The sequence below is a fragment of the Lepisosteus platostomus genome, chromosome 8, assembly GCF_059453375.1.
Source record: "Lepisosteus platostomus isolate fLepPlt1 chromosome 8, fLepPlt1.hap1, whole genome shotgun sequence".
Classification (NCBI taxonomy): Eukaryota; Metazoa; Chordata; class Actinopteri; order Semionotiformes; family Lepisosteidae; genus Lepisosteus; species Lepisosteus platostomus.
Genome location: NC_142618.1, coordinates 3,784,650 through 3,809,346, shown reverse-complemented (window position 1 = coordinate 3,809,346; position 24,697 = coordinate 3,784,650). Strand labels below are relative to the sequence as shown.

The 24,697-nt window shown below is 48.0% G+C and overlaps 1 protein-coding gene and 1 long non-coding RNA gene across 3 annotated transcripts; one reads left to right on the top strand and one right to left on the bottom strand.

Annotated features, from left to right (window-relative positions):
- Nucleotides 1-602: 602 nt before the first annotated feature.
- Nucleotides 603-23,859, bottom strand: ppp4r1 (protein phosphatase 4, regulatory subunit 1). 2 transcript variants are annotated; one of them, XM_088642087.1, is made up of 20 exons: nucleotides 23,713-23,859; nucleotides 23,469-23,513; nucleotides 21,744-21,879; nucleotides 21,158-21,264; nucleotides 17,705-17,847; nucleotides 16,951-17,097; nucleotides 16,469-16,576; nucleotides 15,783-15,848; nucleotides 14,687-14,845; nucleotides 12,467-12,600; nucleotides 10,387-10,925; nucleotides 6,841-7,013; nucleotides 6,007-6,102; nucleotides 5,289-5,474; nucleotides 4,662-4,823; nucleotides 4,110-4,210; nucleotides 3,679-3,799; nucleotides 3,204-3,332; nucleotides 2,271-2,412; nucleotides 603-1,670 (listed from the first exon to the last, which is right to left on the bottom strand). In XM_088642087.1, exons 1-20 carry the CDS (start codon nucleotides 23,717-23,719, stop codon nucleotides 1,507-1,509), a joined length of 2,865 nt encoding a protein of 954 aa, XP_088498213.1. In that variant the 5' UTR covers nucleotides 23,720-23,859; the 3' UTR covers nucleotides 603-1,506. The 2 variants fall into 2 exon arrangements, with proteins under 2 accessions (XP_088498213.1, XP_088498214.1); XM_088642088.1 differs by having other exon boundaries at nucleotides 21,744-21,828.
- Nucleotides 7,012-11,322, top strand: LOC148655522 (uncharacterized). The gene is made up of 2 exons (XR_015940706.1): nucleotides 7,012-7,236; nucleotides 8,091-11,322. It is a non-coding gene; the product is annotated as an uncharacterized LOC148655522 (long non-coding RNA).
- Nucleotides 23,860-24,697: the final 838 nt, after the last annotated feature.

The window sequence follows — 24,697 nt, the reverse complement described above, 5'->3', positions numbered from 1 at the left end:
GCATGGTGTTATTTTTCTTTTAAGAAAATATTGGGCCACAACACTATTGAACCATCTGCACAGTAAATGCTGGTAATTTCAAGAGTGGGTATGACTCATTCTAGTTAACTTCCTTCTATAGGCAACAAAGTGCTAAGTCATTACCTCAGACTCAGAATAGCATCAAAGTTACTTGTACTTCAGTAACACCACCAGAGAACTGGGCCTGGATTTAGAAAAAAACAGTAAAAATACATTTTTCTAACTTACTCCCATGTTAAGTGAAATGTGGCGAGTTCCACCTGATTCTTTTAGAAGACCCACCAAGACACTCTGAACAGATAATGGATTGCTAAAACTGCAGAACAGGTTTGGTCAGGGTTTCATTTTATTACACTACAGCATGATTATTTGCATTTTCAAGTTTGGATTAACAGCTTTGAAGGATCTGGTCATCTAAACGAAAGAGCTAAAAGCTGTATGTTATGCAACTCTGAACTAGTTAGAATCTTATGATTTTACCAATTAGATTCCGCCTTTTCTGGATTTAAAACTCAAGGATGGGTCTCTTGAGGAGGGGAGTAATACACCACCCTATTTTAAATAACAGAAAAGCAACAGTGTTTGCATTATGATTTATTTTGGACAGGTAAAGAAAGGCATCACAATTGAACATGATCATAGACCAAAATGGGGAGAAAAAGGTTGGCCAAAGATATGTACAAAGCGTGAAAATAACCCTTAGGAAAAGCAAAAGAAGGTGCAGTATATCAGTATCAAGTTAAAATACCTGACTTCAAGTACATGTGCTAACCTTTTTCTTTTTATTTACTCCACAAGATGGCCAGCATAATAAAAAATACAATATTGTTCTTGTCATGAGAGCAGGACCTCCGGTGGCAAAGAGGTTCTGTACATGGGTACAACAATGTGCTGCACTACTTTAAAAACACTGTAGCACGGAGCCCTTAAGATAATCGTGCTTCATTACCAAGCAACGAGTTCACACCGAAGGTTGTGACAGTACATAGAACAATTTTTGCAGCATATGACAACTTTACACAGTATAAAAACCCTACACTTTAAACATTAAGTTAGACACAGCTTTTTTGCTATGTGGTTCAATAAAGCTTTGTCATACTGGCTTCTGCTACGACAAAAGAAAGGATTGAATAAAAAGAATAGAGGAATGATCTGAGAAACTGAATTCCCTCTATCCTTGAAATGGCTCCAGACATTCAAGTATTTCCTCAATTAAGGAAGACTCTTTTAAGGCTTCTGTGGCAAAACGTCAAGAAAAGATGGTTCTGGTTTGCTTTTTTTTTTAAAAAAAAAAGCTGCGGCGCTCGGAGGTTTGCGAGAGGTCCTCCAGGCGTGTTCTCAGTCATTCCGAAGTGGTTCCGCTGCTGTAGTGCCTGCTGCCGCCGGGGACTCAGGAGTGAGGTGATCGCACAGCTCCTTGCTCTGCTGCCCCGAGGGCAGGGAGGGGCCAGTCCATCTCCCCTCGCCCTCTGCGGCCCCGAGGCCTCAGTAGGTGGAAGACGCTGTGCTCATGGCGTCGTCGTTGATGCGCGTGGTGCCAGGGAGCACGCTGGCGAAGTACTTGACATCCTTGTCCAGGTCCATCTGCAGGGCCACCAGCGTCTGCTCCAAGGCCTCCTGGTGAGAGTTGGCGGACTGCACGAAGTATTCTGCAAAAGGGAGGACCGTTCGGGACGTCTCGGTATCAAGACAGTTCAAAACCGCAACGAGTAAGGGGTGCATGGACAGGTACTTTGTCCACTTCTGTGGAAATTTGTCTTTGGCTTCTCCCATAAAAGTCACATAACATCACATGAAACCCCAACAACAGTGATGCATAAATAAATAGGTAGTGGGGGGGGGGGACTACATTTACATCCATTCATTGCAGAGGGGACAGAAGACTTCATATGTTTTTATCTGAATGTGGTTCCCTATACCGTCTTCCCGGTGAAAGCCCTATGAACTGAGAAAGGAGTAGGTGTGTGGAATCGGCCGTGATGTTCCTCGCCATTCTGATCCTGATAAAAATCGCTGAGCTGGGGCTGCCGTTTCCCCAGTTATAAAATTGATGCACGCAAATATTGACCACATATTCATCTGTAAAAAAAAAAAAAAAAGGCAACCAACTTTTTTTTTTTAGAAAAGAAAAACAAAAGGTGGTCCCTATTTAGGACAGAGGAAAATCCCAACAAAAATGTGGATCTGAAAAAGAGTTACAGCTGTGAATAACACAAACAGAGGCTCCTGTGCCAGTCGAGCAGCCTTACCCTTCTCCAGCAGCGTCTGCCTGAGGGTTTTGGCCAGGAGCACCCTCACGTTGGGAACGGGGTCCGACACGAGCTGCAGCAGGGGGGGGAGGAGGTATTCGGAGAACTGCTCCATGGAGACGCACTCGTCCTCGATCACCAGCTGCAGGGGAAGGACAGCGTGAAAGTCCTACTGCTGCGAGCAGACGGGAAATTCAGAAACGCAGGACATGCTGCACCTCCGCTTGGGCCCCGTCCACGAACCGCACACACAACAGACAACCTGCTGGGTCACTAAAACAAAGCTTAGGGTGGCCAACCGCCCGTATTCATGATGGAGCAGGAGGTTCATGTTAACTGAGGGAATGGTTCGTTGAAAGCAAGTGCAGATCTGGAGTTTGCTACTGTATGGTCACTGAGCATCATGCTAGTAGCGATACATCAAAACACCTCAAGACACTAAAAAAAAAAAAAAAAAAAAAGCAGCTCTTCCAATTGTCAACCCCCTGCAGCAAGGCTGCACACCCAAGAGATGAGTGATACATTTGTAATAAAAGGGATTTCTATAATCTCTGAACTGGCCTCATCACTCTGTTCCCCGAGAGCTGGTGTGTGGGGAGCGTACTGATGCACTATGGTCGCGCACTGGTGGTGGTGAAGGGGATCCCCATTACCTGTAAAGCACTTTTTGAGTGGAGTGTCCAGAAAAGCACTTAATAAGTGTAAGCAATTATTATCGCAACACTAGAATAGTAAAACAGCAAGTGAACTGCATGATTTTTAGGGACTTATCAAGACTTGCAGTCTGCCGTTTTTGCAAATGCATCCGTAAATAGAGCCAGTCTCTGGCTTAGACAGCAGCTTCACCTCCCGCTCAGCAATCGCACGGCACCAGGACACAATGAGGGATCCGTGCCGGTCCCCGTGCAAACACGTGTGCGGCCGTTGTGTTACCTGGCAGATGAAAGCAAACGCCTGGCGTCCGGACCACTTTGGGGAATGACAGAACTTATCGACAAGCTCCACCATGAAATCAGCTAGCAAGGTCACATCGGAGGACAGCTTTCTGATGATCTCACTCACCTGCGCCAGAAAACAAAATGACCTTAAAACCTCAGGATGAGCAAAATACAGACACTGAAAGTACACAGCTTTCGGTGTGTTTTTTTGCCCACCATGTATATTCAAACATCTAATTTGATGAATCAACTCACCGATCAGTATTTAGCATCCAGAATTAAAAGATTTCACAGTTTAATGATAAATATGAAAACAGGAAGTATTTTCTATACATTCAAACTCAATACAATTGGTGAACTTTTCAAAAAGGTCAACCCCAGAGTCAAAACAAAATTAAACAATTTGTGCCATATTTGGACTGCATAAGAACTTGGTTTCACCGTCAAGAAGACCACTGCGTTTCACTCACAAGCTTGTAGGAAATCCACCGGACTGAAGAGACTCTGTCTGTACACAGATTGAACGCTAAAGGTCGCAGGTAGTCATACACATCCTTCCCACCGTAGAGCTCCAACAGGAGAACGAGCTGCCTAGATGTGGGAGATACAAGATCGTCCAGTAAAGAAACTGCATGCAGAAACTGCACAAAAATGGGTCTCAAATAAACTGTCTCAAATCTGAAATGCTTGGCAAAACCGACACGGGCCATAAGAAAATATTTTTAATGAAGAAGCTAAAATGACAGAAAACCCCCAAAAATGATTGGTAGTGTAGCAATGTTTCTCCATGTGACGACTGATGCTATATTATGAGTATGGGAGTAAAAAAAAAAAAAAAAACTGCCATTCTAATTTTATTGCACAGTTAAATTGCCAAGAAAGCTGCATTTGGAAGGCTTACTCCGCTAGCTCTGCTCGGAAGCGCCAGTTTCTGCTGTTGTCTGTGACCAGGAACTCCTGCAGCTGGTAAAGATATTCTCTCCTCTTCTCTTGGTGCAGCAACTGCGGGGAGGGGGAATCGGCACAGAGCACAGCTTTCAGCACACCCTGTTCCTCCAGAGCAGTACACGTGATGCACAGAGGACGAGACGTTTCTGCCAAAAATGACGCCAATCTCTCCTTCAGCAGTTCATCAAAACAGCTTGCAGCAAACGAATACCATCAAACTGAACCAGCAGTACGATCCAGCTTCTACAAAGGATTCAGAAGGCTCGCAAGGCATGATGTTAGACAAGGCTGTGGCTTCAGCTTCCAGAGACATATTGCGCTTCATATTATTTTTCAGAAACCATATTTAAATGCAGTGTTAGTATCCACAGCAGTTGCACGGGTTACTACCATCCCCGTGCTCACGGACTTGTTTTCTAATGTGAAGAATCATCTCTCAACAAGCACCACCACTCAAACACGCAAAACGAAAAAACTTCAGGAGGCGGCAGTGGGGAGATCTCACCTTGAGGAAATCATACAAGTGCTTGAGAACCCCTATTCGGACTTCATCCAGGTCTTTGAGGAAGCTGTTGAAGATGGGCACAAGGTCAGCAGCAGTGAGCTGGTCTCCCAGGATGACCGCCAGTTCATGGATAGAGAAGGCCAGAGTCCTGCGCACCTTCCACTGTGGGACAGAGCTGAGCTCGGTGACAAGGGAAAGACACGAGGCCAGGCGGCGGCGACAGTACGGTCTTAAAGGGGAGAGAGGAGGACTAGCAAGTGATAACAGGGAAGGACTGTGAGAAACCCAGACACATCTAAGTTCTCAAAGTTTAAAAGTAAAAAGGCAACACGGTAACATCCAAGACAAACAAGAGCGATGGAAATGGAAAATGGGTTCTGTAGACCCTGCAGTCGAAGGCATGAAACGGCGAACAGCTGCTTCACTAACAAAACAAAGTCATCCAGGTCTTGTTCCCTCCAGCCTGCTAATAAAAAAAAACCTCACAGATGAGCTGGAGAGGACGATGCAACTGATGGAATGAGGGGGGAAAAACAAGGCAGGCCAACCGGCGTGCCGTTGACGTGGAAGAGTCACGAATCGAGACACCGACGCGAAAGGTGGAATCGGAGGCGCAGGCAAATTCACCTGCATGTCGGAGGCCAAGGTCTCGTAGGTGTCCCTGAGGCAGTGCCAGTTCTGCCGGCCCAGGGTGAGTGCCACACCGGGCAGGCTGTAAGCGCAGTGCTTGGCGATCTCCGTGTCGACCGTCTGGGCCCGGGAGGGGTCCGTCATCGACAGGTACTGGTCCAGGAGGGCCTGAGGTACAACGTCCTGCAGCAGAAATAAGCAAATCATTTGTAGTTCCTTTCCACTTCCAACTCGGATCCCAGAAACAGAATGCTTTCACATCACTCAGCAACAACAGCAGGACCACTCCCACACCTTCTATACACCCTGGCAGAAAATGACTTTAGCGAACACTGAAAAAACAATTCTGTAGAAGATAAACATATTACATGCTATAATGATTTATAGGCAAAGCTGTGATATTCACACTGTCTGCACTGCTAGTGATAGTGCTAGTGACGGAACTGCTAGTGCAGATATCCGAGTTGGTCGCTTGGAGCTTAACAATATCAACAGGATCTGCATTCAGGCCTCGGCACAAACGCCTGTGTATCTAGGATTCGTATTCAATAGAAGACGAGACAGTTTATGTCCAAAACTCAAGATGACACTTGCTCAGAAAGCAGCAAGTTGATTAAAAAAATCAAAGAGCAGGCCAAACCCTTTTATACGACAGCGGACACAGAGAAACGGTGTTAATCCAGTCCGTTCCTGCCGACGCGCTCGGTGCCGGTACCTGCTGTTTGGACTTCCGGTCCTCCTCTGGACTCGTGCTGCTGTCGCTCAGCTCGGAGTCCTCGCCGTGGCTGAGCTGGAGGCTGGCCTCTCTGCTCTGAGCGGGAAAACGTTTCCGCGTTAAAGACCGAAGGCGGAGGCCTGGGAGGTGGTGAAATCAAATGACTGCAGCAGAGCCTCACGCGGGACTGTGCGCTGTCTCGCACGGCAACGCCCCTGGGCTAGATCACGAACAGCCAACCAAACAGCAGCTTGCAAAGTGAAAGTCGGCCATTACTTTTCCAGTCCACTTTAGAGGAGCCTCAACTGGGACTGAGCTGGGACACTGGGCCAGTCTTCTGGGCAGTGCCAGGAGATACCCTCTGCCACCATAGTAGGACACAGCTTTGGACTTTATCGTCCAGAACCAATCGGTCTACTGTCACAACTTCCATCAGCAACCAGATCTTACTTGAATGCCTCACTTCCAAAGGCTCTGTAAATCAAGCATGCTAAGATTCTGAGAGATCAGGAACAAGCTTGGGAAATCACACAGTTTTTGGAAAAAAAGATACAAAAAACATTCTGCCATAAAACAATAGCAATGCTGTCCTGCGGATTGTGACTATATGGAATCTGCAAAGTCACGTTGTTGATGCTAAGCTCCCACAGGCATTCAAGAAGAATCCCAACGGGATCCTTACAACCCAGATCAGCCTGGGCCAAGGAGCCTACCCCCACCAGCAGAAAAGAGTGCATCTCTGATGTGCAAACATAAAAATGCCTCAATAAGCACCAGGTGACTGAAAACCATCTCTGCGCTCTGCAGCTGTAGAATTGGCGGCATGCAAGTCACCTCAATTTCTGCCGAGTCGCAGATCAAAGGCACAGTGTCGACAGCGAAGGGGTCCTCACTGCCCCCCTCCTCGCTGTGCTCTGTCCGGCTGTCCAGGGGCTCCTGCGCCGTGTCCTCCTGGTGAGAGTCCAGCGCCGAGGCCCTCAGGGCGGCAGTCAGTACGTCCACTTGTGCTGCCAGGAGGAAAAAACACGTCATCGGCATGCAGCACATCCCACCCTGCTGGTTTAACAAGCTGCTAGCTCTTGTACACACTTGTGGACCCGAACCTCAATAAATCAGTGCAGAGAGGAATTACGTTATAATACTAATTTCTGCTTTACAGGTCATTTTATACAGAAGTCCAGCAGGAAGAGATGACACCGGTTGTGATGAGCCTCGCGAGTTACTCCTGAGGTACGATGACCCTACGCACAAGCGCTGCAAAACAGAACATGCCAAAAAGCAAGCCGCAGGTTCAGAAAACCGGCACGATCTTCAGGCAGGAGCCCCAGCTGCTGGAGTGGGACCGCAAAGAGCAGCTCCCGATGAGGGAAGAGTTTCTTTCCCCAAACAGAAAAATGAAAGACGGCTCTCTCTTAAGAAGGCTCTACTCAGGCAGCACAGGGACCTCATGCAAAGAAAGGGCGTGAAAGGACTGTTAATGTACATGGGTCAAAAACTGAAGCGAAAAGAACAGGTCATTCAGTGCATCTCAGGGTACAATCCAAAACTCAGCAGATCTGTTTTGTAGCTTTCATACATTTCTAACTTCCGGTGCAGAAGTTTGAGAAAATGTACGTTGCGCAAGACCTTAAGAAATGAGAAGTCAAAACCTGAAACACTCTAAGGGAGGGAAAATAACCGATAATCCCCATCCACACAAAAATACCCCCTCACCTTCCAACAGAAAATCACAGGTTTCACAGCACACTTACGGAAGAGAAATCTATACCAGAAACTCCAGAGAGTGAGTTTCTAAACTAATGTGTTTTAATATAGATGAAAAAACTAATAGCAAACATACTGTATGGCTTAAAGGCTTTGCAATTTCAGGGATTCGCAGGAATTGTAACTTAATTGTGATCAAGTTCCAAATAAGATTAAGATAAATATTGATGGTCTTGCGCAAACTGCTTTCTACATAGTTACTACACAAGAGTAGACTCCCCAGCAAACCACAAACATCTTTTCAAACTTCCAATATTCATTCCCCCTCCCCTAAAAGCTGAAATATGAAATACCCAAATTGGACTTATGTTTCATTGCAGCACAGCATGAACAAGGATGAGAAAGAATGTAGGCTGATAAAGGAGGGAGCAGACCACTTCACTCAAAACATACGCAATTCTCCTGAAATATACGAACGTCCACATAGCCTAACAAATCTCTGTGAGCAGAGCAAGGTCCGTGACGAACAGCACGTCCTGGCAAGCCTGTGGACCCATCAGTCTGACCTCTATTCTAAGAGCTGAACTGGACGATCTCCTGTCGGGTGGGGACACCCAAGGAAATAGTCAGTAGGTCCTGTCTAAACCACCTTTTATGGAAATTCATCAAGCACACATATACAATATACAATATAGTCCATTCAGATGTTCATAACCTTTTGAAAAAAACCTCCCCGTTAAAGGTTCATTCTTGATCCAGTGCTTAGATAAAGCGGTCTGATTGTGTTCGTCTTATTTCCTTTACATCGACAGGTAAATCCAGATTTAGTGAGAGGGACAACTAAATAAAGTAAAAAGTAAACATTTTCTAGCATGGCTCTACAAAAGTGCTTGCTGAACGCCTGTTTCTCCTACCACGTCACAGCGAGAATTGAGAACTAGCCAGGAGAGTCAGCTGGGCACACAGGAAATCCTTTAATTGCATCACAGTGCAGTTTTAAGTAGGACTTCCAATACACTGTTTCATAAGGGAAGTGACTGGGCCTTTCACACAGCCCACTGGCGACGGCCTTAGATTATAGTTGGACTTCTATACTACTCTAACATTCAAACTCTCGGTATTGACAGTGAATGGGCCTGTTTTTTCCCCCGTGCAGTGCACTAGCCAAAACAACCACTTTTCTGTTGAGGCTGAGGCAGCAATTATCCCTCCAACCCTGGGGTTGTCGCCCTTCTCGGATGAACCTGCTGTTGCTCTCACGGCCCCCCACCAGAGTGGTGAAATTCGGAGCCTTGTTCACAGGACACTGCAAAGTTTCGGTGGAAGCCAGTGGATCCTTTTGCGGTCGTGCAGGTGGTGGTTGGCATTTGGGAAGACAAATTATAGGAGTCTCCACCGGGAACAAACCAGCACCACCAGCAGAGTTGAGAACACAAAGCGATCAGAAATGAAGTCATGTACATCACATCCTCGAAACACCGCACCGGGCCTTGGCCACTTCAGATAACCGAGCTCTCGGACTGCGGCCCGGTGCACGACCAACCTCTCCTCCCAGCTGCATTCAAGCTACTTCATGTCTGGGAAAAAAACACTTGAAAAACTATTGTGAAAACTGCATTTTTTCCCCTCACAGCCCAACCGAGATGTTCTCACCCTCCTTTCAACAAGCAGCGGCGAAGTTCCCATCTGGGAAGTACATGGCTTTGCTAGTTAAAACCCGTCTTTTCTGTGCAGCTAAACCTCACGCTGCCAACAGCCTGAGCCAGACGCAAATACAGTCACTCGGGCTACAAAACAAACCTATCCATCCATCAGGCTATCAATCAGTCTCCCAAATACAAAACCTGAAATCGCCAATTACAATATTTATGGTAACTGGAACCAACAGCATCAAACAAAAAGAGTTAACACTTTATTCATCATATTGTCTCCTCGTTACAAAAATTGCTTACTAGTAGGCGCCATTTTGCTTGAACAAGAACACAACTACGATTAATAGTTACAGATTTTTTTCTTAATATAAAAAATATATATAAGCGGCAGACATACCAGCAACTCGTGTGGAATTAATCGTTTGGCTGCTGGCACACTGCGTGGAGCCCGAGTGCTGACTGCCTGCTTGCCATTATCATTCCACACAGCCTCCGCGTGATTCAACGGTATTGACGAACTCCAAAACCAGAAACCTGCAATTATTTAAACTATTCCTTCCCATTCATTTCTGCAATACGGCCTTGAGGCACACTACAAATCTGAAAGAATTCGGGGGGGAAAAAAACCATCGCCAGCAAACGTACAAACTTGACATGCATTTAAAGAATCTTTCCAATCCACATCCTGTGCTTGAATCTCTGCGGCAGTTTCTCTTCATGCCAGTTAAGACTTCCGGCGGACAGCTGTTCAGTTAAGAGTAATATTCGTAGCTGAGCCTGGCATGTCCTCGGCCCTCCAAAGACAAGCTTCCTACTGAGACGATGTCTCGTCGTGTCCTGTTGGTGACCACGGAACACGTTTTAAACACAATGTGTTGCCCACGAGTTGGGGGGTATCATGGATTTTGAATGGCAGGTTGGACTCCGTGACGCCCAGCCCCAGAACGGCAAGGCTTGGCGAGACCGGCGCGATCGGCAGGGCCGCCCTCTCCCGCCCTCCGCGCCCCTGCGCCCCGGCCCGTACCTTTCACGTCGGGGTCGTCGGTGTGCGGCTCCAGGTTCTCGATCATCTCCTCCAGCTCCCGCCGCCGCGCGGGGGTGAGGGCCGGCGGGGCGGCGGTCCTGCGGGGGTCCCGCCTCCGCTCGGCCGCCGGGCCCCCCCGCGGCGCCGGCTGCAGCTCCAGCTCCAGGTCCAGGAGGGGGATGGGGGTCCGCCAGTAGTGGAATGAGTTGTACAGTTCCTGCTCGGGGATGGCGCTGCCCCGCGGGGCCGGCTCCGCGGCGGGGGGCGCGGCGCTGGCGGCCGGCTCCGCGACACCGGGCGAGAGCGGCTCCGGAGGGGCCTGCGCGGGCGCCGCCGCCTCCTCCTCCTCCGTTTCCGAGGGCTCGCGGCCCTCCTCCGACGGGCAGCCGAGCTTGCCCTCCCCGGCCCCACCAGCGGGGGCGCCCTGGGGGTCCCGGCGCGGCTCCGGCGTGCTCTCCCCGCCCTCCCCGCGGGACAGCCTGTCCGGGGCAGGGTCCGCACCCGCGCTCACGCTCACGCTCGCCGAGGCCTCTTCAAGGCTGCAACACAAACCTGTCTCAGTTCCTCCGAGAGAGAGAGAGCGGTGAAACAAACCCGCCCCCCTGCTTTACAATCTCGTTGGTAACGTTTCGGGAACAGCAGGAAAGGATATTATTCGATCGTATCCAAAAAGGATCTGGAAGTATAAAACGAGTTTGAACGGTTTTGTTTTTCCTGCTCATGCCAGGTCAGACTGTTCCTGGTGCAGAGGATCAGAACACCTTGCTGACATGCGTGTGCAGAACACAGGCCTGAGGCATAGGTGGTGTTGTGCTGCTGCACAGCTTTCTCTCTGAACTTGGACTGCACATCAATTCAACTTCGGTTACATGTTCTTTCTGTTGAATCTGTTTTGTAAAGAATGGTTATGATTACTATTAAACTCTGTCCCCCACATCTGCAGTTTGTGATTGACCTTAAACAAAAAAAAACTTCTAAACTTTTTATACGGTCGTATCCTTCTTGCACATTATATTGTGTATTGGTACACTATAGATAGGATTGGTTTTTGCTTCAGCACACGAATCAAGACTAACTTAAGGTACCGTTAAAGCTCTCTAACCTTTATAAGTTCTGTCCTCAACATTAAAACGGTTAATTATGAAGCCAAAAGGCTGATGACGTATAAAGTCAAATATCACTGTTAAAAAAAAAACTGGGGAGACTGAACTAAAAGCCAGCATATGTAATTATTCAATTAAAAAATGAAGAATCATCAACACCATTATGCATTGTCAGAATTTATCGGGAAACTTATACAGAACAACAGTTACAACAAATGTGTTCTCCCCACTATCCGGCTTAAATCAAGACATGCCAAGACATTTAACAGGGGGTTTTAAATGACCTTGTTCAAGCAAGGTCAATTAAAAATTTAAGAGCTGAAGCAGCTAAAGCCTTTCCTACTGTCTCTTTCACACACTCTAAAATGACCGACGACTCGGCGCGGGGCCTGGCTAGCACACCCCCACCCTCTGCTCCACGCACACCCCTGACCTCGGGTCCGTGCTTGCGGAGAGGAAAGAACACAGCAACGTCTTAAAGCAACGGGACTAGGTGTCAAAGCTCTCATGCACTCTCAAACGTGGAAAGATATAAAAAACAGAAAATATCATTTAAAAAAAAAGATGTCTTTTTTTTTTAGTTGGGAGTGCACTTAAAGCAGACCCCAAGGGTTGCGGGAGTGTGGAACAAACGAACCAGCCGAGGTCATTGAATCCGATACCCTGGTTTCTTCCACACAACAGCTGGATGAGATCCTCACATTCATTGACAACAGCCCCACGGGCTAGGGGCCTGAACGGAACCTCTCTCGTGTTCTTACACCGAGCGGCAAAGCCCTTTCCTCTTGTCCGCCTCCAGCACAGACAACCTATCTCCTCTGCTCTAAGCTAAGAAAAAGCTTTTCTTCTCTTTTTCAAATAAAAAAATACAATATTTGAAAGAATTTAAAAGGCAAGGAAGGCCCTCTGGGAGGACAGAGGAGGGGCCAGACGGGTGGGAAACCTGGCCGACTCCAGACGGGCCGGCCGAGGGGTACCTGCTCTGCGGCGGCGCGCAGCGGCACCCTTCCTGGGCGCCCTCGTCCTCCTCTTTGAAACACTGGCCGGAGCCGGAGGGGCTGGCGAACGTCGAGATGAACTGACCGAGGGACTGAAAGGCAGCCTGCCGCACCTGCAAGGAGAAGTGGGAGCGCGCGTGAGCATCCACCCCCCCCAAAGCCCGCAAGAAGAACCGCAGGAACGAGAGCAGGAACGAGAGCAGGAACGAGAGCAGGAACGAGAGCAGGAACGAGAGCAGGAACGAGAGCAGGAACGAGAGCAGGACCCCGCACTCCTCCCAGCTCGCCAGCACGGAAACACAACCGCTGCCGGCCCTTCCGCTCGGGAACCGGACTTCTTCCGGTCGCGCGGGGGACTCCAGGACCAGCCTGGCGCCGCCCACGCAAGGGGCAGCGAACCCCAGCACGCTCACACGCTCCTGGCGGCTCATTTCCACAGGCACCCCAGTGAACTCAAACTGCCACGATGCCTGTTAAACACAGCTTTTGGGAATCCCAGAATTTTGACAGAACGTGCCGCAAATCAAACAAAAACTGGGCCGAGGTCTGCAGACGAAAATCAAGGACACTACTAGGTTACTCCCCTTCCAATCATGGCAAATCATCTCCACCAGGTGACTATTTTCCAGAAGCAAGTTAATCTTCAGAATCACTTCAAAATGATCTTTATACAAAGCTCACTATACATCAAGAGAGGAAATATTTTCACCAAAGAGCACCTTTTAAACATACTAACATGCAGTTCATTTGCAACCGACAAACATTAAAACAAGCTCATCAACTCGGACTCCTCTTTAGTGCTTTAGAATAAAGGCACCTTTTGAACAGCCATATGCATTCAGCATTCCAGTAACAAAAAAACAAATATTTCAAAATCAAGTACCATCAATACTTCCAGATATACCCTCTGCTCCTACTAGTGAATATTGAGGACGGGGGACAAAGCCCTACATTTGCTTCCACACAGCTGAAAGCTGCTCTTCTGGGGATCCCACTCTGTGTGGACTGTGCAAGCGAGCACAGTTCCAAAGCAAGAAACCGTCAGTGGGTGTAAGTCATCCAAATATCATACTCTGCTCCTGGTTTTAAAAAAGCCAGTAAATACAATCTAACAAATTAAATTGGTATCTGCAGAGGGCACAAAGCAGCAGCCTGCTGCGTGTTCTACTGTGGTCTAATTAGTTAGGCCAAGAGGGTTGAGAGGCAGGGTCTGCACTACACCCAGTCTGGCTTGCTGCTCTTCTTGAAGCTGAAAGAGCGATGTTTCCTCTTGGCTGTGTTGTATTTGCTACATGGGTAGCAATGCTCAGACTGACAGGGGACAAAAGGAGGACCAATTCTGGTTAAAAAGAAGAACAAAAAGAATGCAAGACAGCCCACTTTAACACGGAGAGGTACCCTTTAATTCCCCCTTCTGGGGCAAAGGGGTAACAAATTCTTTCACTACGCACAGTTCCCCCTTGTGATTTTTTTTAGTTCGAGTACCGACTGGAAGCACGGAAAATTAAACATTACTGCAGCCTACGGCACTTGTGATTCACAGGTTTGCAGGTGCTAACTTCCACGCTGCGTCTCGTAAATGGAGAGCAGCCTAAAAAACAAGGCAGCTCCCAAACCAGTAACCAATTCAAGTTCTCCTAGACCACAGCAATATCGCTTAGGCAGGGCGACTGAAACACTATCGACGGATCATCACTTGAGTAAAACTGAGATTAAACAATTACAAGCAGACGAAGCAAGGATCCTGCACAATCCATCACAGCTGATACACTTAATGACCTGGACCATAAATAAACCCATTCGGTGTCCCACTAACTTCTAACCTGTGCACTGAAGAGTTGTAACTAGAGATTCCAGCAGGACCTGAATAGTTCCTTTGCCTAGTTTTGCATTAAACACGTGACCACACCTTTCAGTGTATCTATAATACAATAATGGGTGGGGCAAGAGTTTATATTCTGCCAAGTCCAGCTCATGATTGCGGTTTTGGAGCTTTTTATACTACCGAGCTATGGGAAGTCAAGACTTTAGTAAACAAGCAGCTTTGCAAATCGTCATCTGCATAACAGCCCTTTAAAGATGTTGTGCCGCTTAAGGCTAAAAAAAAGTAGCGTGAAAACTGCTTAAACCACAGTGAACCTGAGAAAGGCCACTGGCATTGCTTTCCGAAAGCGAAAGAAACAGAAGGCTTCTTCTCACCCATCGGGAAGGGTCACTGATGAGGTTGATGAAGAGGGAAGAGAGCTTTGTCCTGCGGACTTCCTGAGACGTGGCAGAGGAAACAGTCATGAAGCACTCGGCACAGGCCTTCCGCACCCCCCAGACGTTATCCGAGCAGAGCTGGAAAAACCTGGGAAGCTGGGCAGGAAGAGCAAAGAGCAAAACAGCACTCAGGCCCGGAGCGAGACACCTTTTCTGTCCCTCTGTCGGGCTCCTTCCCCGGCAGCCGGCGTCCACAGCAGGGCCTGCCCCCGACAGGCTTCGTCTTACCTGGGGGAGGCGAACAGCTCCCCGACTACTGGCAACTGACGATACCACGAACCCCCAACCCCTTCCAGCCTCACAGGGGAAAGAGGGCTTCCTCAATGAGGAAACAGGCCTTGACTCACCACGCTGGCCAGACCAGGAAACATTAAGTAACAGGAAAAAAATACACTGGTGTGCACTCCGAGGGCTTTGTGCAATTTCTTCTTTGTCGTGAGATATGGAAACACTGCGTTGCAGCTTGGCCTTTCGTATGCCGTCTCAAAACTGATTGCCAGGACATGCACACAGGATGAAAGAACAAATAAGCTTCAGGAAAAGCCTCCACTAATCCAGCAAGACCTGCGTGCCTGTACCAGTACCGCCATTTACCCCGTTCTGCGTTCAAAAAAGAATATCGCTTCTTATGCACCTCACTCCTCCACAATGCCAATATGGGTGAATTATATGCCCTCGAAAAAACACACGATGGCAAAAAAAAAACACGCTCTACGCCACTCTATGTTCTAAAGGTTTTCAGTTTTGAAAAAATCAGCCTTTCACAATATTAAGAAAAAATAATTCGAAAAACGTATGTTACATTATAAACTATATAGAAAAGAATATGTTTTCCTATGCAAGCGTTAGTCTTCGTCTCCACACTAACGCACTCCACTCCTCATCCAGGTGGGGCTACACATTGGTGGTGGTGGAGGGGATCCCCATTACCTGTAAAGTGCTTTGAGTGGAGTGTCCAGAAAAGCGCTATATAAGTGTAAGCAATTATTAATTATTACTATTATTCAGCAGTCAGTCTGAAACCCGCACCTACCAGCAGCTCCTCAGTAGCCTCTCGGCCCACCACGCTGCAGATGTCTCCGAAGTTGGCCGCACAGACCTGGCAAAAACAAAACCAGAAGGCCTCAGAGGCAGTACCCAGCACACCGCATTCAGCGCCGCACTACAGTGAGCGAGGCACGCTCAAAACAACACTGCCCTCACAAAGAGGCAGCCCTTCGCCAGGCTCAGTTCAGCCGAGGAGAGAGCGGACCTGAACTGCAATCGTCTCGAGCGCCAGGCTCGGACTCCAGGCCCCAGCGGAGCACCGCGCCGTGAACGTTACCGGGGCAGCTCGTGGTGGGGGGGCTGCACGAAGTCAGCAGGCGTGACCTCATTTCGAAACTCTCACAATTTCACACATTTTGACGATTTCACAAGAACAAGGGTAAGGAACAACAAAACCGGGCAAAATACGACGACGTGACATTCCGACCGTCGGTGGTCTGACTCTCAAGAAGTATGTGACTGAACAGCCGAGAGAGCTTATTCATCACCCAGCATCGGCAAGGCAAAACTCTGAAACCCGCATTTTGATTCTCAGCGCTGGCATCGCCAGCGATTCTGGCTTGGGCTTCGCAGTACAAGAGTGGCAGCGTGGCCTTTATCCTGAAAGGGCCTCGATTCGTTGTTCTGCCACGCGGCTCTCGAGCGGGGTTTAATATATACCGGCACACCAACCTTTCTGACGTGGAACATCCTGCAGTCGCAGCACATCTCGCAGAAGCGCGGCAGGAAGAGCCGCTCGGTGATGTCCTTGCCCACCATCGGCGCCATTTTACAGATGATCTGAGGAAGGAGAAGAGGGGACCGATTCACAAAAGCAGCTGTAGGGGGGGCAGCTTTAGGAAGCCCACTTCAGTTCACATGTAATCGCCACAGATATTCAAGGATGTCTGAAATATCTGAAAAACAGCCGTTTACAACTTGATCAAATGCTTTTGTATACCACACCCTGGCACTATCCTTCCATGTGCTAACCACTTATCCAATGCAGGGTTGCGGGGTGCAAGGTGGGGTACGCCCCCCCCCATCGCAGAGCAGACGCTCTCACACCCTGGGACTAATAAAACACCAATCGGCTCAATTACCTGGGGGGGGGGCGTCACATGACGGAATCAAGGAAGTCATCTGACGCCTAACCACCGGGTGGAGCCACTCACCGCCATGGCTTCCGTTTTGACATCGTCGTTGCTGTCGGGGGCGGTGAGGTCCACGAGGACCGGGCACACTTTGGTCTCGACGTCGTCCCTCTCGATGAGCTCCTGCTCCAGCAGCACCAGGAGGGCGGCCTGACTGGTCTTCCGAACCTGCAGCGGCAGGGCGGGGGGGCACGAGAGGCAGGAGACGTGAGACTACGCTGACGGCGAAACCATCACAGACAATTCACGGGCGAAAGGTACAGGCTTGGTTTCTCAGCTCTGTGCTCTGGATCAGCTTCACATAGGAATTCAAAACAAACCAGCATAAAAAACCGTATGGATGCATCAATACAACAACAGTACCTGTAAAATTCCCCGATTCATATCGTTTAACAAAGCACCGCGAGGGAGCGCTGTCTTTCATGCAGGTGCACAGAATTGTACCTGCTATTTCCTACTGAAGCAAGAAGCGATGACCTAAATGGGGATGGAGTTTCCAGTGAGTGAAGAAAACCTTTCAATTTGAATAAATATTAATTCTCCTCATTAAAATGAGCAAATTTGCTCCACCCCCCCACACTTACACACTCAATGTTATAAAGGCTCCATAAGCCATTAAAATCTGGTCTCCTAGGGATGTTTTCAAGCAAATGGGTTAGAATATACAATTTTAATGAGCATAGAGTAGGACGGATAGGAGTGACTACACTGTACTGGTCATGCTCGTCTGTTAAGCTGCACATCGTCATGTGCCGAATGAGGTGGGATCTCTTACCTGGTTGTTCTGGTCAGCGAGGTATCTCACCACGATAGGCAGCAGGTATTTAGAGAAAGCAAATGGAATGGAAGGCCTGTTTTCTTGGCAGAAGATCGCGATATGAGGAACCTGCTCCATGAGCTCTGCTCGGACAGTGGGCTCTGAAATAAATATCAACATGCATTTCACACTCAAGAAGTCACAACAAGAAAGAGAGACCGCATGTGATGAAGAACACATGACACGGATTTATAAAGACGTGTATCAAAATTAAAATTCCAGTTCTTTCACAGCAAGCATTTTTCAGCCAACGTGCAGATTGAGAAACATTCCCCATTTATGCACAGAATTCTTGCACGGAGCCAACTCAGAACCTATCATCTGCCTTAAACATTTACATATCTTTCACCCCTGTTGCCAAAAACAACCGCAAAAACACACCAGCGCCGGGGGTATGCACACTGGAAAGACAGCTGGAACATCAGCCAGTTCAAGTCTTTGGGACGTATTTCAGTACGAATTCCCACAATTGCACGGTGGGCCAAGAAGCAATGTCATCGTACCACCACCTCCCCAGAATTCATTCCATTACGTCAGGCCAACAAAGAAGCAGAAACACAACTGTGCCAAATTTATATCGCAGCACGGAGAGGAGTGAATTATTTTTACGCGATATTGTTTAAGCTGTTCCACCACCCTGTGATGTTTTATACTCGTGTTTACAACACTGTGTGAGGCCACCACATACCACAGCATTGCCACATCTACAGCTTAACATCCCATATCTTTAGATTGCCAGAGAAGGGCTCTGTGCCTTGCAAAAATGTCACCTTATACGCACCATCCTGGGTCCTAGCATATCAAGACCTAAGTGGAAAATTACAAAAACCAGGAGCTGGCACACCCATTGAGAACAACGCACAAAGGCCTTGAAATGAGTCCTTAACTGAATGAAGGATAAAAAATAACCGCTGAAACTGTGGAACCAAGAAATACGCTTTAGGAGACATCAGCCTGGAGCAAAGCCACGACGGCTTCCAACCCACAGTGAATCATGAGGGTGGATACGAGAGGCTGGGGATGTCGAAAGTCGCGCAAAAAGCAAAAACCCAAATATCTGCATTACGGTACAGAGCGCAAAGACATGACGCAATTCATCTCCGAACTGGACCCTATGAAGAACGCAGTCCTGCAAAGGAAGCATTCGACATTCGCTGTGAGCCTTGTTTCAAGAAGGAAGGTGTATCCGCGTTAGGGACACTTGCCATCTCCAAACCGAACCGCGGCAATTCCAGCGGCTGGCTGCATCAGGCATGGTCTCTACCCTAGAAAATGGAATGAACCTTTTTTTTGTCCCCAGCTGTGGCGATGCTCCCGAAACGAAAGGAGATCTTGGAAAAAGGACAAAGAACTCCACACTTCGTGAAGAGACCAGCGATGGCAGCATCGCCACCCCCAGAACGACCGGATTGGGAGAACCAGATGCTGTACAGGCCTCAAGAGCAGGAGTCTCCCATCATGGTCACGGAGGGGTGGCCTGGCCACAGGTCTTCGGCCCTGCTCAATGTGCACCAACCTGCAAGTGCCCAGGGGGGCCACAGGGGGGCGCCGTAATTGTAGAAAGCCAAGAGAGCCTCCGACCAAGGGCTTCACGGCTTGAGGAAACATGATCGCACCTGCCTAGCAACAAGACCCAGGCTCCGGCCCACGACAGTGACACACAACCTGTGCGTACTGCCGGTCCCGCTACTAATCGTGACGTGAGCGTATCCGACTCAAGCAATTGCCATTCGACCAGGTCTCTCGATTGTATCTACGCTTACTATTCCAGGACGTTTGATTTTCAAATACAGAGATTAAAACACTGGTGTTTGCTTTAGAGTTTTTAAAGAACAAACTACGCACCAGAGCTTTTCAGAAATCACTAATACGTGCAGCCAGCTGGCCAGGAGGATCTGGAGGAGACAGAACTTCTCCGGGCAGCAGGCACCCGCTGTGACAGATCTGAGCCTCCAGAAGGAAAGCCGATCGCGAGCGTCTTTTGACTCAACAGCAGACACGAATAAGCTTTCCTCGCACAACTGCAGCATGTGTAACATGGAAGTAAACTCCCGAGTGATTAATCTAGGGGTGGGGTTCTCCACTGTGTCATGGACCCAAGCTGGAAAAAAAAGAAGCATTTCTGTCTGGCTAGACAATAAAAGCATGCCAGGACACGTTGACACTTTCCACAGTGCACGAAATGCGGAACCGAGTATGTGCACAAGGCAAACTGTACAGTACAAAACTTTTAGTATTGTGGTGTATCTGCTTAACCTCTTGATACTGATTACATCAATATTATCGATACAGCGTCCTTACAAGCACTATAGCTTCAACATACTGTCATTCTCTTTGATCCCTTAAACTATTCAACAAAGACCAATTTCCTTCTCTAAACATAAATAATAAGAAACAACAAGTCAGTCTCCTAGCTGTAGTTGTGGGTCTATCACTACACCAAGTGATTAATAGTTATTTTAAATCTCGAGCTTTACCAGAGGCCTAAGAATCTTTGTCAGGTATATATCTGGCCTGTATTATTTACCATGCAATGGCAACCATATTCAGTTATAAACCTATCTGTGATCTTCATGTTTGTGCAAGCGTGAATCTGCAACCAAAACAACTGAAGATATACAAAGACAGACAGGCTTCAATACATTTCTGCACTGCAGACCAACGTTTTGCACGGCTGTTGTAAATACAGTGTGTATTGCTTGCTAGAGCAAAGATCAAAAAGTCACTGGGATTTTCTGAGATAAAAGGCAGAAGCTGTTTTAAAACTAGTTCATTTTTAACCCTCATGCATGTCGTGGGCACCACGAGACAACCTAAAATAGAAACGATCTTAACCTTTTGGAACCGTGCAAATAATACGAGCTTGCATCCATGTGGAAGAACTGCACTGCTACAACAGTGGATCCTTTAATCCACTCAAATGTGTCAAACAGCAGGGGGCCCAAAACTGGATTAATTAAGAGGTCTAGTATTTCACTGCCCTTGGCCTTTTAATCAAGTGAACGTTACCTACACTTCAGAATCTTAGCTTGTGAGCAGCACCACACCAGTAAACCAGCAGGATTATAGACACTACTTAACTGCCACAGACCACTGAATCAGGAAACCACACTTCTCAAGGGTATTTAGAATTTATTAATTAAGAAAAGGATTAACAACCATTCAATATACAAAAAAGTTTAACCGCCATGAAACTAATCTCACATGTATAACCCCATTATAAGCAATTCTAAATTAACCACATCATGAGATTAAAATGCAAAGCTGTAAGAATCACAACAAGTGGGCGACACATGGGAGTGAGCCCCAGGACAAGCACAGTAGAGAAGAGAGGACCGAGTGAACCAAGGTGATCTATTACTGCTCGGACTCCCTTTGCCAAGTTGAAGACGGAGAAGAGTCGGGGCCTACCTGAATCCTCTGCCAGCCGGCTCACTCTCTCCAGCACAGCGATGCAGTCCCGTTCATCCTCGCTGACTGCCTTCAAAGTGTCCAGCAAACTTCGGGCCACCATTTGTCTGGAGAAACCGAAAATGATACATCATACCAACTGGTTCCAGTCGGCTGACAGCTCAGGCCACTACACCAGCACAAGCGCAGCAGCACGGTGGTGTCCAGGGGCTTCGGTGGCTCTGTTCTTTCACCCTCTCTCTCCAGCACAGCAGTACGCTGGGATCTCCAGGGGACCGGTCACAGAAACGACTCGGCACCTGTCTTTACTTCACGTTGAAACAATACACAGCGAAAATCATACATGCAAAAAATGAAAAGGAGCAAGACTGATTAGATTTGCAAGTTGCAAAGGTGGAAAAAAATATGTAAAAAGCCCAGAGGTTTGCCTGGACATCAGACAACAGGGAATGGACAAGTTTCCAAAACACAATAAATTAAATATGATTCAGCAACAGTCTGAGGGAACAGAATGAGGCAGCACTAATCATATTTTAATTCAAAGTCGCAGGCTAAAAAGAAAAACATTTTCTGGCCTCTGGCATACCTGTTAAAAATGTTTTCGCTTGCAACGTATTTATCCAGTCTTCCTAAAGGTGTCAGCATCTCATCTTGAGAAACAAAGTCCAGGGCTGAAGGTATAATAATGACATCAGACTCTGAGCTGTAGTCATCCACACCAACTATCAGAAACATTGGAAATACGGGCTTACAATCATAAAGCAGGCAAACATTTATCAGAAAATCAATGATTCTTACATCAGTGAAGCTTGTTTCTTGTATGCATAGAAGCTGTAACTATATACAAAAGAAACTTCAAAAAAAACCAAAATACTTCAGAGCCATGATGTTATGCTTATATAAAGTGCCTGGATTAACAAGGAGAAAACTGTTAATGGGAGATTTACTAAAGGAACCTGTTACAGTTGCTGGCAGCAGCAGCACAGTTTTCCAACAACTTTAACTTCCATCATAACATCCTTTTCAACTGCAACAGTTAACGTGCGAGTTCTTTAGTAACTGGTGAGGGCGAATCTAGTCTCCATGATACTTCAAAAGACAGAAGCCTGCTCCAGATGTGTTTTTTTTATTCTTTTACCGATGTATCTAAAAGGAGAGTACGTTGCACAACTTACTTTAACTTTCATCAATAGGTAAGTAGATGCTAAACAAAGGAAAACTTTACATCCAATGCACGAAACCTGGCGGTGAAGAGGTTAAATACTTCCATGTATGGATCGAAACAAAACAGCCGTGAGGAGGGGCGTGTTTTGTTTGTGAAGCCTGCTCAGTTCGACAGTACCGATGGACGACGGATTACAACATCCCTGCCAGGGTGCAACACACTCCCCTTCGCTACCACCACAATTGAACTTCAACCACCAGCACTTCTTCGGGCACCACTGGCGAACCCACACACACACAAAAAAAAAAAAAAGAAACTCGTCACACACGAGAAGCCAGCAATTCACTCGTGAAGTGCAACAGCCACTTTTCCCGACCCCGGTGGCAACGTCTCGCTGCTGAACACAAGACGCGAAGCCGGCAGGTCCGACTCTCAGCTGCGAGGGGTTTGCAATCGCCCTGCAAAACACACCGACACGCCGCTGCCCTGCGGTGCGCTGTCCGGCGCCCTTCGGCCCGGCTGCTGGTACCGTCGTGACTTTTGCGATGAAGGAGAGTCCACATGGACCGCCGGCTGCGTCGCCCCTTTTCAGTCTGGGGCTACAGTTTCTCCTCCCCGGCGAGACTCCTCTTCGCCAGAAATCCCTCCTCGCCTTGCAAACACACTTCCAGGGTGGCTGTTTTTCATACGTTTTCTGTCCCCTCCACGTCTCTTTGGGGGGCGACAAACCCTCGCAGCCGCCGGCTTGAACCCGTGTCCCCCTTGCTTGCTTGCCTGCTCTCTTTCTTCAGGAAACCCAAATAAAATGGGTAACACGCGTCTCCACCCCCCCGAAAAAAAACATGCCCCACCGGGGCAGCCCAAAACGAGACGCTCCAAAAACTTTTTTTTTTTGCTTTGCTTTTGTATTTGTAAAAGAAGGGCTGGTTTCCGGATGCTAACTCCCTAGGCCCCGCAGAACAGCCGGGAGCTCCTCCAACAACACACCACCGTGTATCATCATCATCATCATCACCACCACCACCGCCACCGCCGCGCTCGGTCGCGGCGAGAAAGTTACGGGGGGAGGAAATTAAAAAAAAAACAACACTCTCTTTCTCTCCCTCTCTCTTGCACAAACACACACACACACACACGGAAACTTACATCCGTCTATCTCCTCCTGCGAATCTCCCTGGAGCAAGGACAAATCTGCGAAAGAGAAGACGAGAGAGAGAGAGAGAGAGGGAGGTCAGCCGCCGGCCCGGCAGCCCCCTCCGCCCGGCGAGCACGGCTCCAGAAACGGGGCAGCGACGGCAGGAGAGACCGCCGCTGGCGGGACGGCGAGGGTCTAAAAAAGAGGGGGTTTAGGGGGGGCCAGGCTCGAAAGGGGAGCCGGAGCGGTACGTACCCGCCATCTTGTCCTGGTGCTACATTTAAAGTGGCCTCGGTAGCTGAGGCAACAACCGGAGAAGCAGGCGGCGAGGGGAAAGAGGAGAGCGGCGCAGCCCGAGAGAGAGAGATGGGTGGACGGAGGGCTTTCAGCGGCGCGGCGGAAAGCACGGCGCCCTCTGGCGGGCGGCCGCGGGAGCAGCGCGGCGCTCGCTGGGTCCCCGGGATGGGAGACGGATGGGGCGGCCAAGTCTTTTTTGATCACAGCGCCAATACAGAACATGAAGAGAAAAAAATATATATATTCGACTGAACAAAGCCATGGAGACAATTTTACGAAAATGAGTCGATTCACCCAATCCAAACAATAAACAAGAATGTGCATAAAACCGTTGTAAACTTTTATAGCACCCAAGTACAGAACCGCAACATTTATACCTCAAGCATTTTGCTTCTCTGCTATGTCCTTCACAGTCTGTTTTGTAGAAGTCCAGCCTTTCATTTAGTGTCAAAGGGGGGTTTTATTTTCCCAATTTTTGGAACAGTTTTAATCCTGGATCTTCTCTTTCCTAAATTTGCGCTTTGTTTCTTCTCTAGCAGAGTCATGACTTGTTTCTGTATCACCTCGTTCAGAAGCAATATCACCCTGCAGCTCACCGCTGGCAGCCCCACTGGAGCTCAGCAGGTGTGAGCCTGGCCAGTACCTGGATAGGAGACTCCTGGGAAAGCTGAGGCTGCTGCTGGAAGAGGTGTTAGTGGGGCCAGCAGGGGGCGGTCTGGGTGGGTCCTAATGCCCCAGTATAGTGACGGGGACCACATTGTCGACTCCATGAATTCCTGTTTTGAATATGGTTAGAAAAAGTCCTGAAACAAATACATTCATATACTGTACATATAAAAATGTACAGTATAAATTCCCTATGTAGCTTAATGACAAACACATCTTTAATAAACATACGTTTATGATAACTTGACACTCAGAAACAGAAACTTTTATATTCCTG